The following is a 17,455-nucleotide window of genomic DNA, read 5'->3' on the forward strand; positions in this document are numbered from 1 at the left end:
GAAGAACGATATAAACCTCAGCATCTCTTAAACGTCATCAGGTGGCGCGGAGGGGCCTGACTCTGCGTGTGACTGTGCCGTTTTTTTGTCGTACTTCGAACTCGCGTTGTTAAAAAATAAGAGAGTAAGTTTAAACCATACCTTCAAATGATTCCTCGAAGTTCGTCAGAAATGAATAGCTTTACAATGCAACTGGCCCAGACTGTGATCAGCCATCTTGCGATCAGAAGTCTGCTGAGTAACCGCTCCATAGTGAGGTCATGTGACTTGAGGTGGAGAAAGGCCTGGGGATGGAGGTGTGGGCAGTAATGACAGTAATGGAGGGTTTCCGCTTGATTTTGACTACGGGGGAATAGACGTAACAGAATTTTACATGATCAAACTTCTTGTGAACTCTTGACTACGGATACTTTCTGCCTGTTTCTGCCATCTTGCTACGATAATATTGCGCAAAATTCGAGGCTCGGATCCGCAGTAGTCTGCGTAACAGGCGTTCTTAGCCGAGCGCGAAACCAGTCGATATTAACATCACGCATAATCTAGTCATCACTAATCTATCACCCCCAAGATTTTCTGGTGTTTGTTGGTCACGAGGCCAGCCGATGCCAGGCTCGTTTCCCGCCCCTCCCCAATTTACAACCCTGGGAACGATTTTGCATCCTTTCTTGGCAAGCTCTTCAGATTTACAAGGCCGTTTGTGAGACTTTCCAGTTCTTTTCCGACACCAGAAAACGTGACGCTTAACACTTCTAGTAACACAAATCGCCCTTGTTAGGCTATATGCAATGAACTCAACACCAGTGACAGTCTACTAAATGTTCGTCTACTAACTTGCCATCATGGCAGCGAGGCCAGAACAATTGACCAGCTTACCAACCGGTAAAGGGTCGTAAAGAGGAACGGAAGAGTAGGGAGGCGAGGGACGCGGAAATGAGGAAAGCTATATTTAATCTTTAGCATATGTCGCTAACATTTATTGCTATGTCTATCTTAAGTTAAAGGGTGTGTCAGGCTCTGTTTATTGCCGCTTTTACCTCGTCATTTTGGGATTATCATAGTCTCCCTCGCAACCGTTGTGTCTCGTCACGCAATGGGAGGAGCGTTGTGTCACGAGACACAGATTGGCTGCGAGCCTGTTATGGTTGTGTTGAGGCTAGTCCTAATTTGTTTCTTATGTTCAATAGCACTAGGTGGCCTTGGTCAACTGAATTTTCGCTTCGTGATCAAAACGGCAGGAGAAGGTTTGGGGCTTTATGAAGCAAATTAAATTTTACGCTAAACTTGAATAAATTGCCTTTTCTTTTGATCTCATTTGGTAGGTTTCGGTGGGGTTGAAGTATCTTTTGCTTTGCTCTGTTTGCAAACTACTTTCCTGCATAACAATCACACCTGCTACTAGACGCAATATTCATTTATTGCTGGATTGTCTACGATCGAGCAAAACGAGAGGAGCGCACGAGTGAGTGTCCAAAAGACTCGTGAACTTACCACACGGAAAACACGCCACGCGCGCGAGAACAGAAACTTTCACGCACGCTCATATGATTTTTTTTGTCTCAGTGTCACTTTGAATCACTGCTTCTCGTAGTCAAACTTTTCAGTCATAAGTTGAAGTAGGCTCAGAACAAAGGTTCTTTTTTATATTTTACTTTGTATCGAAACGGACCTGACCAATCCGGTCGTTTCGATACAAAGTCGTTTCGATACAAGTCGATTCGTTACTGAACAAAAGTCGTTTCGATACATATCAAAAGTCGATTCGGTACGGTTGAGGTCATTTCGATACAAACAACTGCGACCTTTTCAAATATCAAAGTAGCACGCAATGTGAGAATCGCGCGATCTTGGAAAAACCAGCTCACGCTATGAGCAACGCTTGCCGCTCAAAGTTGACTCTATCAGCGGCACGCGCGCGCTACACGACACGTGTCATTGAAGAAAATGAAGTCTTATCTTGATCATGAAGTGGTTGCAAGGTTCTCACAGACGCAACGTTACATGCCGGCAGTGCTATTTGAACTGATACATTCTGTAAAAGATGTTCAAGTCTTAATTATTTTATGAGAAAGATAGCCAGCATGCCCGAACCGGTTCTAAGAATGACAGCTCTCAGCCAAGGTTAATATCCCTGAAGATTTCGAAATAATAGCATTTACCTGAGGGCTTACGTCAGAATAACAATTTACTTGTTTCTGGAATGTTCCTGTTTACATAAGACTTTCTAGAAGCTTCGGTGGCGTTGGTTTCAGTTTAATGGCTTAGTACTAACTTCTCCTGTGTTGCACGGAAAGTGTTACGCCCTTTAAGGTACTGTATTAATTGCACAGTTACAGCAGTTAGTCATGTCAGTTCATGTCTTTTAAGTGAGTAATCAGCTGCTAGTCCAAGGAATAGTTTCAGTGGTTTCGATTTTTCTGTGGGTTCAACAGTTGGCAGATTTACAGCCGTATGTGTATGCGAGTACGTTTAAATATGTCGTTATTTCATAAGTGACACAAAATCGTGTGAATATCATCTACCAGTACAGCTTATTATATGACCACTACTAAGCAGTATTAGACTTTTCTATTGTACTGTTTTGATAAGGGATTTTGACCACTAGTAAACTTTTGAATTAATATAGACAGTTTCGCATTCCCTCCTTCCCCGCTTCCTGAACTAATTTGAAGGTGATGTTCAGTGAATACAGTACAGTAGTTCAGCTGCCATTTCAACTCAATCATCGTTACTTTCATAGTTAATTTCGCTACTTGTGTGTCTTCTTCTCTCTCTCACTCTGGGTTGAATGGGCTTTGCCGTAATTGCTCAAACTTTTCTTAACGGAGCTTCCTGAAATTAGATTACAGAGCCGGAATTTAGAGTTCTTACATGTGACGGTGTTTGTGTAGGTTAAACGGGTCGGTACATTTCGCTGATCCCCAGTCCATGGACTATCCCGATGGACTACCGAAATGGACTACCTAAATGGACTGCTAAATGGACTACCAAAATGGACTACCCTATTTTTTATTAAAATTTTTATTTAATTTTTTAGATAAAACTAGTGAGTAGCACGTCTGCGAACTCTTACAGTTGTAAAACGATTTATTTTCCCCTACGCGTTTTGTGTGACTAACGCACACTTCGTCAGGGAGTTTTACAATACAACATAAGTGACCTGTATACATACCTACATAAAAGACTAAAATCAATTTTACATTACGTAAAACTGCACCTACGCTGGCGGATTTACGTGTAGGAAACAGGCGAAAAGGTGTGCAAGGCGTTACATGTTTTGTGCTTGACATAATTTTGGGTCCCACAGTTTTTAAACTGTGGGCCTATTAGTATTTTTGTTGATGAGCTTGGAAAGCCTAAAATACGTATGCCTACTGTCCTTGGGGATTCTAGCGACGTGCCGTTCATCAACATTTAATCGCAAATGCGTGATCTAAAGACTTCCTTTATTTCGAAGAATTCAATTAAGAAGTTGGCTCTTAATTAAGGTCATGCCCTTATTTCCGTTGTCTGTTGTTGTTCAGTTTCGTCTGAGTGATATTTTTCCTGTCTTTTCAGTGGATTTGTCTCTCTGTCATCATCACCAGTCGTTCTGGTGCCTTGATCGCATGAAGGTAATTTGTATAATTTCACGCTCGTTGATTAACTGATAGTTTTGTAATTCCATTGATGTTGTTTGTTTCATTTTTATCATACAATGGCACGTTTTGCTGGCTGTAAGGCCAATAATTATGAATAAATGTTCGGTTCTATAAATAGGGTTGATATTTGACCACTCGTTTGTTCCTTTTAGGGCATATTTTGCTGGCGATAAGGAGAAAAGTGAGCTTCGGGAAAAACAAACAATCAAATAAACAAAACAAATCACGAAAAAAAAACCAGTATGAGCAACTGAACAAAGAAAACAAAACTAAACTAAAAAAGCAAAGAAACAAACAAACAATTTTTTTTTTCGGGTTCCAGCCACTTTACTATTCAGTTACAAAGATGTGATCAGATCTTCCTCTGTATCTTAGGGCGCGTTCGATTGACCATATTCCGGAAAGGAATACATAGAATTATGATGACAAGATATTCACATGAGAGGTTTTCGGAGTTAGTGAAGTACTAAATCGTTCTTAAACTATAATAAGTCAGCAAAATTTGTACAAATCTCTTCCCAAATTTACTTGAAAAGAGAAATCTAACCGCTAACCGCTAATTCTTTTTTCCGGAATAAAGTCAATCGAATGCAACCTTATACTGTGTTTACACTTGGAATTTTTACCGCGGTAAAAGAGTTTACTTACCTAGGTAAATTTTTGGTCCATGTAAACATCAATTAATAGCTCAGTAAATGCGGCAAAAGACAAAGGAAATTTAACCACGGTAAAAGCGATAATGATGCAGTGATTTGGCTAATAAACGCTTGGTTTAGCTCGGTAACCGAGGTCAAATTGACAGTTACATCCGGTTGCGGTGAAGTTTTTTTGATTTATCGCGAGTTCAAGTTTCCTTGTCGCGTTTCATGTTTTATTCGCGGAGTTCAGGCTTTCTTTGCGCCACGTTTCGTGCTCTAGCAAAATGGAACAAAATAAGGACACATTTTTGAATTATTACGGCAGTCAAACCGAAAGGTAAGCGATGTATTACGTCTCCACTTCATTCCACTCACACTTTTTTTTATGCGGATACTGACAGATTACTATTTATTTGTTTTCCGTTTTTTTCCACAGCAACAATATTCGCTAATGTCTGCGACGTATTTCCCTTATTACCCACAACCTCAATATGCTGTGCCGCCGTTCTATGGCTCTCAATTGCAAGGAGCGCAAGAAATTCACTCCATGTTTTATAAATTGCGCGCATTAGCTTGTATTTCCCGCCAATTCGATTTTTGGCAGTGTTGAGAGATTACTTTGGTTATTTGAGCCAGTATAAACTCTGCACTACTCTACTGTCTCTACTTAGGTTCAGTTAACTTGACCTCGGTCAATTTAAACCGCAGTAAACGTTTGAATATAAACACGGAGGCTGAGAGGTGTCTGTGAGGTCACACCACGCATTTTGATCTGCTGTTTGTCTTCCGCAGCCCAATTATATTCTTGATATTAATGCTTCACACTCTGTCTCTCAGTGAGTATAGCTCATTGAACTGCTGTTTTCAATTGCCCGCACGTTTGGAGACTATTGGGGGTTTCAAAAGGTAGAATTTATGTTTTGTTAATACTAAAGTACGTTCCTAACCAGTTTGAAGCAACTGATCCGACGCGTCACTTAATGGGCCCACACGATTAACCCCGGTGGGGGCAGGGGGGGGGGGGGGTACTTCCAAAAAAAAGGATAGGGGTGTGCGGCGCGCTTCCCAAAACCCTTACCCTATTTATGACCAAAATCTGCGATTTTGCCTACCCTATTTATGACCTGACCAAAAAATGATACCCTATTTATGACCTGACCAAAAAATGATACCCTATTTTTGACCTGATTGCGGAGTGCAAACATTGACACCCTATTTATTACCAAAATGGCAGCAAAATGGCTAAAATCGATACCTTATTTATAACCAAACCATACCCTATGACGCCGCACATACCTATATAGCCCATATAAGAGAGTACCCCCCCCCCCCCCCACCTCCCCGGGCGATGACTATACATGTTTGAATGGTTTTAGCCAGTTCTCTAATAGCCTCGTGATCACCTTGTGCACGTGATTGTTACCGTAAACGTTAATTTATAATTAATAGAGCTTGTATTGTGTTTAATGTCGAAATGTGTAGTTCGGCAGGTAATAAGACAACCGTGATTTCCTTGATTATCGCTTTTCAAAAAAGGTCGATAGAAGGAGTACGTGGAGTTCCGCTGCCGAAATTTTAAAGTGCTAAATACTCCCGGGGAGGAGGGGGGAGAGGGGTTCCTATATAAGCTATAAACGCATGTGCGCATGCGGCGTCAAAGGTTATGGTTTTGAGGCGTTTTGGTCTGCAATAGAATATAGATTTTAACCAATTTTGCCTGAAAGTCTGAAAACCGAAGTAGATTTTAGAGGCCAGTTCTGACAAAGAGTACCGGAAACTGTTACATATTTTGGTCTCAAATTGTGTGGAGAGCCGAGCCGCCCACCCTCACAAAAAATGAATGGTTGATTTTACCACATCGACATTCCTTTAACGATAATTGTGAGTTCAGTTCTTTTTTTTTTCTTTAGCAGTGCTTGCTGCTCTATTGTAGTGTGATTAAAACGTTTTGAGATACAACACCCGTTCCGTTTCAAGGTAATTTACAAAGAAAGGTGTTTTTTTTTTTCATCATAATACATCGACGTGACTAGAAACGATCACCTTTGATTATTATTATAAAACTTCAAGCTTTCTTTCACGAATGCTGTGATGCCATTTTCTTCGTCTAGTCACTCACAATCATCAGTTATCGAAGGTGTTCGACTCAAGCAGTTTTGATGCGAAAATACAAGGCAATCAGTTAAAACATTTTTTTCCATCGGAATATTAAGAAATATTAGCGAAATATAATTATGTTTTAGATGAAAATTGAATAGAAGGATCCTATAGATAGTTACTCTTAATCAAACTTTATGCATCCACACTGTCTTGATTTGAAAAACTCTCTTGATTTCGTCGATAGTGGATCACTGTTGATTCCCACTAGGCTGTGCAGCGCTTTAATCGTCACCCATCAGTCACGCGATAAAAATATTCAGTGCATGCTCATTCCTCCATTCCTCATGCCTTCTTGTAAGTCAATCTTTTCTACAAAGCTTTATGAAGTGAAATTTTTGTGTAGTTGATGTCTGCTGTGAAACGACAACTAACTAAAAATCTACAACGCAGATTTTGTTCTTAACTGGTCGTACCCTTTTGTTACTTTAAAATATACTGTTCCTCTTTTTTTATAGGTGCTTTAATTAAACCAGTTAATGTAAGGCCATGTCAGAGGCTGCAAAGTACGCTGGTAACACTTTGGAGGATGCCGGTGACGTGTTCAGTGACGGAAATGCCGAGAGAAAGCGGAAATTTAGCGCTATCAGTGATGGCCCGCCTAAACTTTCAAAGAATCCTCCACCCATTAGTGATATCCAAACAACAATAAAGCATCCAAATGATGTACATCTGCCTGTCGACATCTTGTTACTGACTGTTAAGGATTATGAGTTCTCATCTTGTTTCATGTATATGGACAGTAGATATAAATGTTGGTTTAAAGGTGTTGGATACGTTTATTTTGGGTGCATTGGTGACAATCAGGAGAAAGTGCAAGTTGCGTTGATCAACTGCTATGAAGGTTCAAGTGGTCCTGGTGGTTCACTGATAACTGCCAAAAATGTCGGCCCGTTGCTGCGGCCAAAGGCAATCATCTCAGTGGGAACGTGCAGAGGGCTCGACCGTGAGAAAACAAAGCTAGGAGATGTTGTTGTTTCGGCGAAATTAACGACATATGCCTCTAAAATAGTGACGGATAACCAGGAGCAATCAACTGGTATGAGAAGCTATGTTACTAAACATTTTCAGGACGTCATCAAGGATTTATCCCATGGATGGAAGGCACCGCTAGAAAACCCGGAAGAACGAGAAGTCGAAGTGCATTGTGACGGCGAGTTTTTAAGTGGTCCTGAAAAGGTCAGTGATGAATGGCGCTGTAAACAGCTGTCTGAAGCTCATCCGCTGGCTAAAGCCATTGAAACGGAAGGTGAAGGTTAGTGTATCTTTTGTATTTTCGTCAGTTACCCATTCTACCAATGGCGGCAAATATCGAGGAGGAGGTTTGACCAAAGCTGGTTATCCGTGAAGGTTCTGTTTGTGTAATGTAAAAAAAAAAAAAAAAAAAAAAAAAAATAACCATTTCAGTGCTTGTTATAATCAGATGCGTAAATTATGATCATCCGGGTGAGTATAGTCCTGAGAAGGACTCTTTGAGGTGACACTGACTGACGTGTCCACAACCTGAGCCGAAGTCATCTTCAGAGTTAAGTAAATTCATTTGTGGAACGTCAGTGTTCTTCTCAAGTTGTCATTTGAAACAACCAAAGTCAAACTTCGGGGAAAAGGTAATTTACAGGAACCTACATAGTGGATATGAGATCTCTTAGCCAGAATTGAAAGTTATTATTAATCTATGGAAAAGGACTAAGCATATGAGGGACTTGCTGTGAAACGCTGACGTCAGTCTCCAAGGAAAGTTTCTTATTCAGTTATTTTACTTATGGTTTGTTTATCTATTCATTGCCCCCCCCCCCCCCCCCAAAAAAAAAAAAAAAAAAAAAACGTCTTCCTGTATTACATATACTTTCCATCGGGGTAAGCCGGTTTACCCTCGGGAAAATGTTGCTCTATCATTGAATTCTCCCTTCATGAAATGGTCTGATAGTTACCTTTGTTTTAAAAAAGAGCTACAGTAGGACCGAGCAACCGCGACAACATTTGTTCTGTTACAGGTCTTTTTACAGCTGCGTTTGACGATCAAGTTGAATGGCTCATTGTAAAAGGAATATCAAACTTTGCAGATGGTAGTGAGTCCACCACCGATGATTGGAATCCGTTTGCCAGTGTTATGGCCGCTTCAGTTGTTGCAAAACTCTTGAATGATTCTGCTATTTTTAAACGATGGCCAAGACCTCATTATCAAGGTAATGATAGTTCATCATGAACAAGTTGATTTAATCACAGCTAAGGGTGCAGTAATTTTGTATTTTTTTAATCAATAATACTCGGATTCAAAAGCCTAAATCTACTTCTGTGATATTATAACAACAAAAAAGAACCAAGAAATTTCTCTCAATCGTAATCATGAGCATGTTTGCCAAATAGCTTGCTACACAGAAACATTGCCGAACAAACACTGGAAGATAACCTGCCAGTAAATCTGCTGCATTTAGAAATTTTCCACCATTTGCTTCCTTATTTTCGAAATTTCTTTGACTTCTTCTACCCTGGCTGTTTTCTAATTGTTAATTTTAGCGTAGTTGATGGAAATACATATGTCCTTAGAAGTACGCAGAATTTTCTCTGCCAATTAAGAAAATGTTCCTGAACTATTACTAACATCCATATCTCATTACGTGAAATCAAGAAATGGTCCATTGTAGTGAGTCAAATTCGTCTTCACAAGTCCAAACAAAAGCCTTTTGTTGTTTATTGCGCTTAGGGAATTGTTCCGAGACTCGGCGAAGATGAATTTCAAATCGTCACAAAATTGTCGGCGTGTCAAATTAGCGGCACTAGGGGAGAGGGGTTTGTAAAGTTGCACATTAAGGTGCCGTTAACACTGGAGTACCCAGGGGAGAAAATGCGCTTCAGTATGCCTGGTCTCTCAATATGGTTTTGCATCAGCGAACCAGTTGACGAAAAATTTATGAACTCGATAAGGATTATTTGCTGCTAAAAGCCTTGACGAACTATCCTCGTCGCGAAGTATAGTCCTGTGGTAGTCTTGTGTTCATTCATGGATAACTTAAACAAAGCGATTGCTTTTTCTAGAATGCCGATCGCTCTTTTGTTGTCTTCGTCAAACGAAACAGAAACAAATACCCACCCACACATAAGATCGCCTTTAAGTCTGAGAAAAATACTCGAAAAGAGGGTTTTTACGACCAAGGGTAGTATTTTAACAGATCTTAGCTTTAGTCATCTTAAGAACGTATCAAAGCAAATAAAGAGCTTGAAACTTAACAGTGGATCATTTTTATTAAGGAGGTGAAAAAATGACCATCTATTGTTTGATTCGTTCATGTGGTGGCATGTATTACTTTCAAATTATGCGAATTGATCGATATCAATGAAAGAATGTTGTTGCTTTTTTGCGAGAAGTGCTTATGCCATTTAAATGTGTGAAATACCAAATTCGGCCGCGGTTTAAATACTTTGTAAACATTTGCGTTGTCATAAGATGGTTTCCTTGGGTTTCCTTTAAAAATTCATCGTTGTTGAAACCAATAAGTGGGCTTATCTTAGCATCGATAGGAATAAATGCGAGTAGCGTAAATTTAAATGTTCCGACATGCATTCGAGTGTAAGCCGTAACGTATTAAAGATCGTCGGTGGAAAATGGCGTTTGAGTTCGGAAGAGTGAAAAAAAAAATAGCCCTTTCTGATCGTTGATAAATAAAGGATTCTTGTCTTGTTTTGTCATGTCGTCTGGAATATCAGATGCCATCTTCACGCTACATGAAACGTTCATAAAGTAGCGTTCAGTTAATCATCTCATAAAGAATTCAAATTTATCTCGGTTTTCGTTTTTTTTTTCGTCAATGTAGTTTCAGTACGCAACGAACGCAAACCAAGACCCTATTCTAACATTGTGAGATCTGAAACCGGGCTGCCTGTAAAGTTTAGGTTTAACCTCATCACTCTTTGCCAGTCTCTAGTGAGTTGCGACATTTCGTGTTTTGACTGACCCTCCCTCCCTCTCTCTCTCTCTCTCTCTCTCTCTCTCTCTCTCTCTCTCTCTCTCTCTCTCTCTCTCTCTCTCTCTCTCTCTCTCTAGCTCTCTCTCTCTCTCTCTCTCTCTCTCTCTCTCTCTCTCTCTTTCTCTCTCCCCGTAAGAAAAGTCCTAAAGAATACACAATATTTCCTGAATGTTTTTATTGTCTTTCTCTTTCAAAAGATGGCAAACCAAGGATTGAAAAGTCTGCCGTTCCTCCAATGGTTCCTAACTTCACTGGCCGCAAGGGAGAATGTCATGAGATTGTTAGTTACCTGACATCCCAATCCACCCGAATGGTGTTGATCTGGGGCTCACCGGGATTCGGAAAGACGTCGGTTGCAAACGCAGTGGGGCATGAGCTCTATTCGCAAGGATTACCCGTTTGTTGGCTCACTCTACGAGGGCTGAAATCAAAAGCGGATCTTGCATCAAAGCTTCTTAGCTTTGTTAGGAGACCCCCCACAAACAATCTACCATCTGATCAGCGTCTCTCACTTGACGACGAGCTTTGCCAACTCTTCAGCGATATATCAGATGCCTGTGTCTTCATTCTCGATAATGCCGATGACTTATTAGAAAGTGGTGAGCCGCAAGTGAAGGAAGAGGTCATTGGACTTTTAAAAGAAATTCTTAGCCGAAGTACACAGGTGAAATTCCTTGTAACTACAAGGGGGTCTTTGGAATTTATGAATCTGGATTTTCAAGGCCACAAGGAGGTAAGAATTAGACCACTGGATGAAACCCCTTCTCAATCCTTAGTTCATGAATTACTTCCAAATGCAAGCAGCCTTGAAGTGAGGCGAATTGCTAAAATCTGTGGACATGTCCCTTTAGCCATCAAACTTTTGTGTTCTTCAATCTCTCAAGATGATGGTGTGGAAATTACTCAGTTTCTGCATGATTTTATGGAATCCTCTACAGAAAGTATCGCTGAGATGTTGGACAACCAAGATTATCCAACTCATCTCCGAATGCAGTTCCTTTTCAACTTGTCTTTCCAGAGGCTCTCTGCACTGGAAAAGAAAGCGCTTGTCTCCTTTTCTATCCTGCCAGAGAGTTTTGATATAGAGGTCTCTAAAGCTGTTTTGGACGAAAACAGATTTCGCACTAACAAGGTTTTACAATCCCTTCGAAGAAAATCTCTGCTCGATTCAAATTTAAAACACGGATCATTCACAATGCATAACCTCATTCAGTCATTTGCAAGAGAAAAGGGAGAACAAGAAATGAAAGAAGATGTATTGAAATCGAAAGCCCGGTTCTACACATTTTCCGTTTCACGCTTTGAAGCGCTGAATGAACAGTTCCTTAAAGGGAATTCTATGTCGGCATTTCTTGCATTCTGTGAAGATAAAGAGAGCTTTATCCAAAGTCTACTTGAAAGTTGTTCAGATTCAAGGACAGCTAATCGTACATTTGATGTGTTAATCAAAGCAGAGCTCTTTCTTGGTTCGGTTTTTTGGTGTTCGGATGAAGTAGTAAACTTCGTATACGATTCAGCATTAAAGGCAGCCACTCTTCAAGGAAAGGACATGTACCACAGACGCTTACTTGTTTCCAGAGCTTTTGGCGAGTTAACATGGGGCGCAGAAGGACAGGCATTACAGCTTCTCTCAGAAGTTGACAAAATCCTTTCTACATCTTCCTCTATTTCGTCTGATGAGAAGGCAAAATTCTCGTGCTACTTAGGCCTCTACCAGCTTGTTAAAGGAGAAACGGAGAATGGAGTTGAATGGTTAAAAATGGCCTTTTCTTTAATGAACAGCAGCCCAGAGCAGACAGTTCTTAGGGTTATTGCTTCCCAAATCCTTGAAATTTATTACAAATCCAAGAACAATGCCTCCAACTACTCTCCGTTTTACACCGAAGAACTTCCAGCCAGCAAGAAGGCAGGAGATACACAGTTAACAGTGAATCCTGCAACAGGAACAGGAAGTACAACGATGCAGGTCGATGAAAAACAAACAATGTCCAATCATCCTCTTCAACTGCAAGTAATGTATCATGTAAAGAAAGCATCAGATGTTTTCCTTGAAAAAGAAACGGAAATGTCCATAAATTATTCTCTAAAGAAAGTGCTAGAGGAAGTTGAATCAGCACTCCCCGACAGTCAACCTGGTTTATTCAATTTCTATCGACTGGTTCATACAATACTAAGAGATTTTATCCAGGGTAACAATCTACGCACGTTTGAGGAAGAACAACTCAGAAGTTGGCAAACTGCTCTTCAGCAATGCAAGATGCGATTTGGAGAGCATCACGATAGCACAGCAGACAGCTACTATTACCTTGGAGAACTACAACTCAGGTTTGGCGACAGTGCCTCTGCTCTTCGGTCCTTTCAGAGCTCGCTGGATATCCGATACGTATTGTTTGGAGAGAAACACCAAAGCACAGCAGACAGCTACCAGTCCCTCGCGGTCACACAACATGAGCTGGGTGACTTCAATTCTGCTCTACAGTCTACACATCGTGCACTGAATATCCGGCGCACTTTGTTTGAAGAGGAACACCAAAGTACAGCAGAGAGCTACGATTTACTCGGGGTCATACAACATGAGCTGGGTGACTTCAATTCTGCTCTACAGTCTACACAGCGTGCACTGGATATCCGGCGCACTTTGTTTGGAGAGGAACACCCTAGCACAGCAGACAGTTACCAGTTACTCGCGTTAACACAACATGAGCTGGGTGACGACATCTCTGCTCTACAGTCTACACATTCGGCAATGTTTATCCGGCGCACTTTGTTTGGAGAGAAACACCAAAGTACAGCAGACAGCTACCAGTTACTCGCGCTCATACAACATGAGCTGGGTGACTTCAATTCTGCTCTTCAGTTGAAACAGCGTGTATTGGATATCTGTCGCTCTCTGTTTGGAGAGAAACACCAAAATACAGCAGACAGCTTCCAGTCCCTCGGGTTCATACAACATAAGCTGGGTGACTTCAATTCTGCTCTTCAGTCGAAACAGCGTGCATTGGATATCTGGCGCTCTGTGTTTGGAGAGAAACACCATAACACAGCAAACTGCTACCTGTCCATCGGGGTCATGCAACATGAGCTGGGTGACTTTAATTCTGCTCTACAGTCTAAACAGCGTGCACTGGATATCCAGCGCACTCTGTTTGGAGAGGAACACCAAAGCACAGCAAACAGCTACCATTTACTCGGGGTCACACAACATAAGCTGGGAGACTTCAATTCTGCTCTACAGTCTACACAGAGTGCACTGGATATCCGGCGCACTTTGTTTGGAGAGGAACACCACAGCACAGCAGAGAGCTACGATTTACTCGGGGTCATACAACATGAGCTTGGTGACTTTAATTCTGTGCATTAAATATCCAGTGGTCTCTGTTTGGAGAAAGACACTCACACTAACGACATAATGATGTCAGGTAAACGCAACAAAAAAGGATGAAAGAGCATTTCATGTCAATGTTTTATCGCCAGTATGAACAAAACAACATTATGAAACAGCGTAATGGCACAAGACTGTCGTTTGGTTCTAAGAGTTCTTCAGTTATTCAATGTAAAATTTTAAGGAATATTAGAAATCGTTAAGCCTGGACTGACTACTTTAACAAGCAACATTGTATGGCCCACTTTACAGTAACGTTTTGTAGCCACTTAGTTAAGAGAAGTTACTATGTCTAGATCTCTACAACAATTACATTTATTATAAATTATTCCAAAATAATCCAAAAAACCATTTTGAAACAATCATGACGAATCTATATGAATTGAATGTGAAATGGATAGTCTCAAAGATTTAAATTTATAATTGTACAAAAGCAGATAAGATTGCATACAATTCATGCACTGACATCCGATAAACTTTATGTTATTAAGTTGAGAGCGAAATTGTGCTAATGGAGGGGTAGATTTGGCAATCACTGTTACCTGGTTCCACATGTGGGCAATTGTATGTAGGCTACACAACATTTAAGCCACTACCAATTAAATTAAACTTAAGTTGTTATACGGTGATTATCTTGTTCAGATTCCAAAGAGAGTTAAGGTAGAAATTTGTTGTTTTGTTTTGTGCCGGTAAATCTTGTTTCTTTGACTAGCGTCCTTTGTTTGAGGTCACTTTACTTTTTCAAGGACAGTTTTCGTATAACGAAGTAGTGACTATTGTGGTGTATTGCGTTTGATAGCAATGAGAGGAAACAGATTTTGGTCCTAGATGAAAAAGAGAAAGAAGAATAGGATAGAAACACCCTGATGTGAGTATAGTATGTCAGTGATAGCAAAGGCAAAGTGGAAATACTGGCTGAGCAGTTTCAGTCTGTGGTCTACCAAGGAGAAACTTGGCGATATAATAGACTAGGAAACCAGTACCACCCCTGCCATACAGAACATTACGCTCACCATCCAAGGTGTGGCTAAGTTATTTAGTGCGCTGCGGAAAACGAGCAAGGTACTTGGACCTGACCTTCTATCGCCAAAGGTGTTCAGAGAGGCAGCCGCTGAAATTGCCCGTATACCCACCAATACATTTCAAAAATCGTTTGAGGGTGTAGCACTCCCAAAGGACTTGCTCGTCGCGAACTTCACTGCTCTGTTTAAGAAAGGAAAGTACTCCCTGGCTGAGAGCTATCGAGCAGTATCGCTCACCGCCATTTGCTGCAAAATAATGTAACACATTCTCTACCGGGGATATCATGAATTACTTTTATGCTAACAAGATCTTAGTTCACTTCCAGCCCTTCAGGCAAAGACACTACTGTGTCTTCCTAACTAACCGCCCGTATTTAGGGGTACGTCCACTTCTTCGAGTGACCTACGGTGGAATGTCTACGTAAAAACGATCACCGGCAAAGCAAACGACACGCTTGTATTCTTACAAAGAAACCTGTCAATGTGCCCAAAGGAGTCAAAGTCAAAGGCATACAAGTCCTTGGTGAGACCTCAACTGGAACATAGCTGCGCTTTTTGGGACCCATACATAGCCCAAACATTAAGAAACATAAGGATGCTCAATGCCGACAGCACGACAGCGCGTATAAAAACTGACGCGCCGACAGCGCGTTTCGTCCATAAAAACTGTGACTTCCGTAATGCTAGTGTTACAAAACTAGTAAAAGAGCTTCGGCGGGAAAGCCTGGATAATTTGCGAGAAAATCAATAGTCGTTTAGCTCTGTGCAAAGCCATTAGCGTATAAGTTGCGTTACCAGTTCCAGCTGACTTAATACGGACCACTATGAACAGAAGAAGGAGTTCGCTCGCTTTTGTCCAGTTACAGGCGCGGACCGACTGTTACAAATATAGCTTCTTTCCAACTGAGAACCATCAGGGAACGGAACACTCTTCCAGAGAACATTGTCCAACTCAATTGCGACAAGTTCAAGGTTGCCATTGCGGAACTTTTTATTCAGTATTGATTGATTTATTAATCTATCCAATTGTTTATCGATTTAATCATTTTAATATTGCAATATTTATTTAATTTTGTATGTACGCCTCAGTACGTCAGGGGCACCCAACGGATCGTTTCGGTAAATTATCTGTTCGGAAGGCCCTTAATCCCCTACAATTTTCTAAAGGGAATTTTCACCACGGACTTTCGTGATATGGGAAATTTAAGGCCTATTGTTTTCGGATTGAAGAAAATCATGATGTTGTTTCGGGTACCGAAAAAAGGTCAGCTAAGATTTTCGGAAAGAAGTAAGACCTAAAGTTTTCGGGAAATGGACAAAAATGCCCTACTAATTTCGAAAAGACTCAAGTTCCCCTAGAATGACCGAACAGATAAAAATATTATAGCGCTACCTAAAATGAACCAAAAGAGCTTTAAAGCCACTCCAGATCGCCTAAAATAACGTTTCAAAGGATATGAGAGAAAATTGCTGTTGGGTGCCCCTGTGTACGTAGTCTCCTACGCAGCCGTAACTAGGTCGTCACGTAACGCTTCACGTTGTGGAGAAGCGTTGTGTGACGACCCTAATAACGGCTGCCTAGAGAATAGGCTGTTGCGGATTATTCAGATTGATATAGATGTTTGTACTTTTCTTATTACGCGATTGTATATTTGGAGGAGGCCCAACGGTTCATTTCGTTGGATATCTGTTCGGATGGCCTCAATCGCCCCTCAGAAATTCGAATTTACTCGTAAAAAAATTTACAGTTTTCTTCGGAAAAATTCATCTTTAAACTAATGAACACTTATCCCTTTCGTTTTCGAAGGGATAAATATATTATTCAAATTGGGGTTAACTTTAGAATACGGCCACTTTAAAGCTATACCTCTAAAACAGTGGCCACGTGGCTTAAATTGCAAAAAAAAAAAAACAAACAAACAAAAAACAAAAACAGTAGCATTTTCGTCAAACCATCAGCAGTAAATTCAGGGAATAAAATTCCAATTGCTAAAAGTTTCAGCTAAACATCCGAGCAGATCAATCTGTATTAGCTTACAGAGAAATGTCTTTAAACTGAAGGATATAAAACGATCTGGGAACACAGGAGAAAACATTTTAATTTTTTTTTCTTTAAATGTTCTGGTTGGTTGCCCCTGGTGTCTGCTAAGAATACTTTTCTACGTACAAAGTAGAATCGCTAGTTTTGTACTCTCGACATAGGATTGTAAAATAAAATATTTTCAATGGAAGCAATGAGATGTGTCACTTATCTGCCTTGTATGACAACAACACAACGTCACTCAAAAGAAACGTTTGGAACAAGTTTTTTTTAAGTAGTGGTTAGTGCTTAAAAAGGGATTTTATCAGAGATTTGCAGGAGACATAAGAATAGACGTTCGGTCGCTGTATGTCGGATCATGCCAGTGATTTTATAATTACTGAAACGAGAGAAAGAACAACGCGTTCACAGAGGGGACGTTAAAGGCTTTATGACCAAAATATTAGAAGGGTTTCATTTTAATCCTTGCGAAAAAAAACCCCAGAAAATTATAGACAATGAGACACTAATTTCATTATTTATTTTGTTTACATATTTTAGTATAGTAAGTAATTTTGGTTCACAGATTGTATGACTACAGTCAATTCCATCAGCAGGAGTGTTACGTGAGCA

At 40.5% G+C, this 17,455-nt stretch overlaps 3 protein-coding genes across 11 annotated transcripts in view; 2 read left to right on the forward strand and 1 right to left on the reverse strand.

Annotated features, from left to right (window-relative positions):
- Positions 1–17,455, reverse strand: part of LOC146487411 (uncharacterized) — an 81,482-nt gene that overhangs the window by 21,215 nt on the left and 42,812 nt on the right. Inside the window, exon 2 of one of the 7 annotated variants that reach the window (XM_085087747.1) lies at positions 142–200. The exons of 4 other annotated variants lie outside the window; for them this stretch is intronic. The gene's annotated coding sequence lies outside the window, so the exon portion shown is untranslated. Of the gene's footprint in view, positions 1–141; positions 217–17,455 lie in introns of those variants that run through there. 2 more of the 7 variants (XM_085087738.1, XM_085087733.1) reach the window with 2 other exon arrangements.
- LOC146487412 (uncharacterized) lies at positions 2,236–17,107 on the forward strand. 3 transcript variants are annotated; one of them, XR_014857553.1, is made up of 6 exons: positions 2,236–2,307; positions 3,556–3,611; positions 6,892–7,688; positions 8,428–8,619; positions 10,596–14,801; positions 14,993–17,107. XR_014857553.1 is itself a non-coding variant. In XM_085087710.1 (5 exons), the coding sequence occupies exons 3-5, from the start codon at positions 6,923–6,925 to the stop codon at positions 13,757–13,759; spliced, it is 4,122 nt and encodes a 1,373-aa protein (XP_084943836.1). In that variant the 5' UTR covers positions 2,236–2,307; positions 3,556–3,611; positions 6,892–6,922; the 3' UTR covers positions 13,760–17,107. The 3 variants fall into 3 exon arrangements, 2 of the variants coding, with proteins under 2 accessions (XP_084943836.1, XP_084943845.1); XM_085087710.1 differs by having other exon boundaries at positions 10,596–17,107; XM_085087719.1 differs by having other exon boundaries at positions 8,497–8,619; positions 10,596–17,107.
- LOC146487413 (uncharacterized) overlaps positions 6,172–17,455 on the forward strand; it is a 67,760-nt gene continuing 56,476 nt past the window's right edge. Inside the window, exon 1 of the mRNA XM_085087678.1 lies at positions 6,172–6,253. The gene's annotated coding sequence lies outside the window, so the exon portion shown is untranslated. The remainder of the gene's footprint in view (positions 6,254–17,455) is intronic.

Source organism: Pavona decussata, unplaced genomic scaffold, assembly GCF_977016875.1.
Source record: "Pavona decussata unplaced genomic scaffold, jaPavDecu1.1 SCAFFOLD_16, whole genome shotgun sequence".
NCBI classification, from domain to species: domain Eukaryota; kingdom Metazoa; phylum Cnidaria; class Anthozoa; order Scleractinia; family Agariciidae; genus Pavona; species Pavona decussata.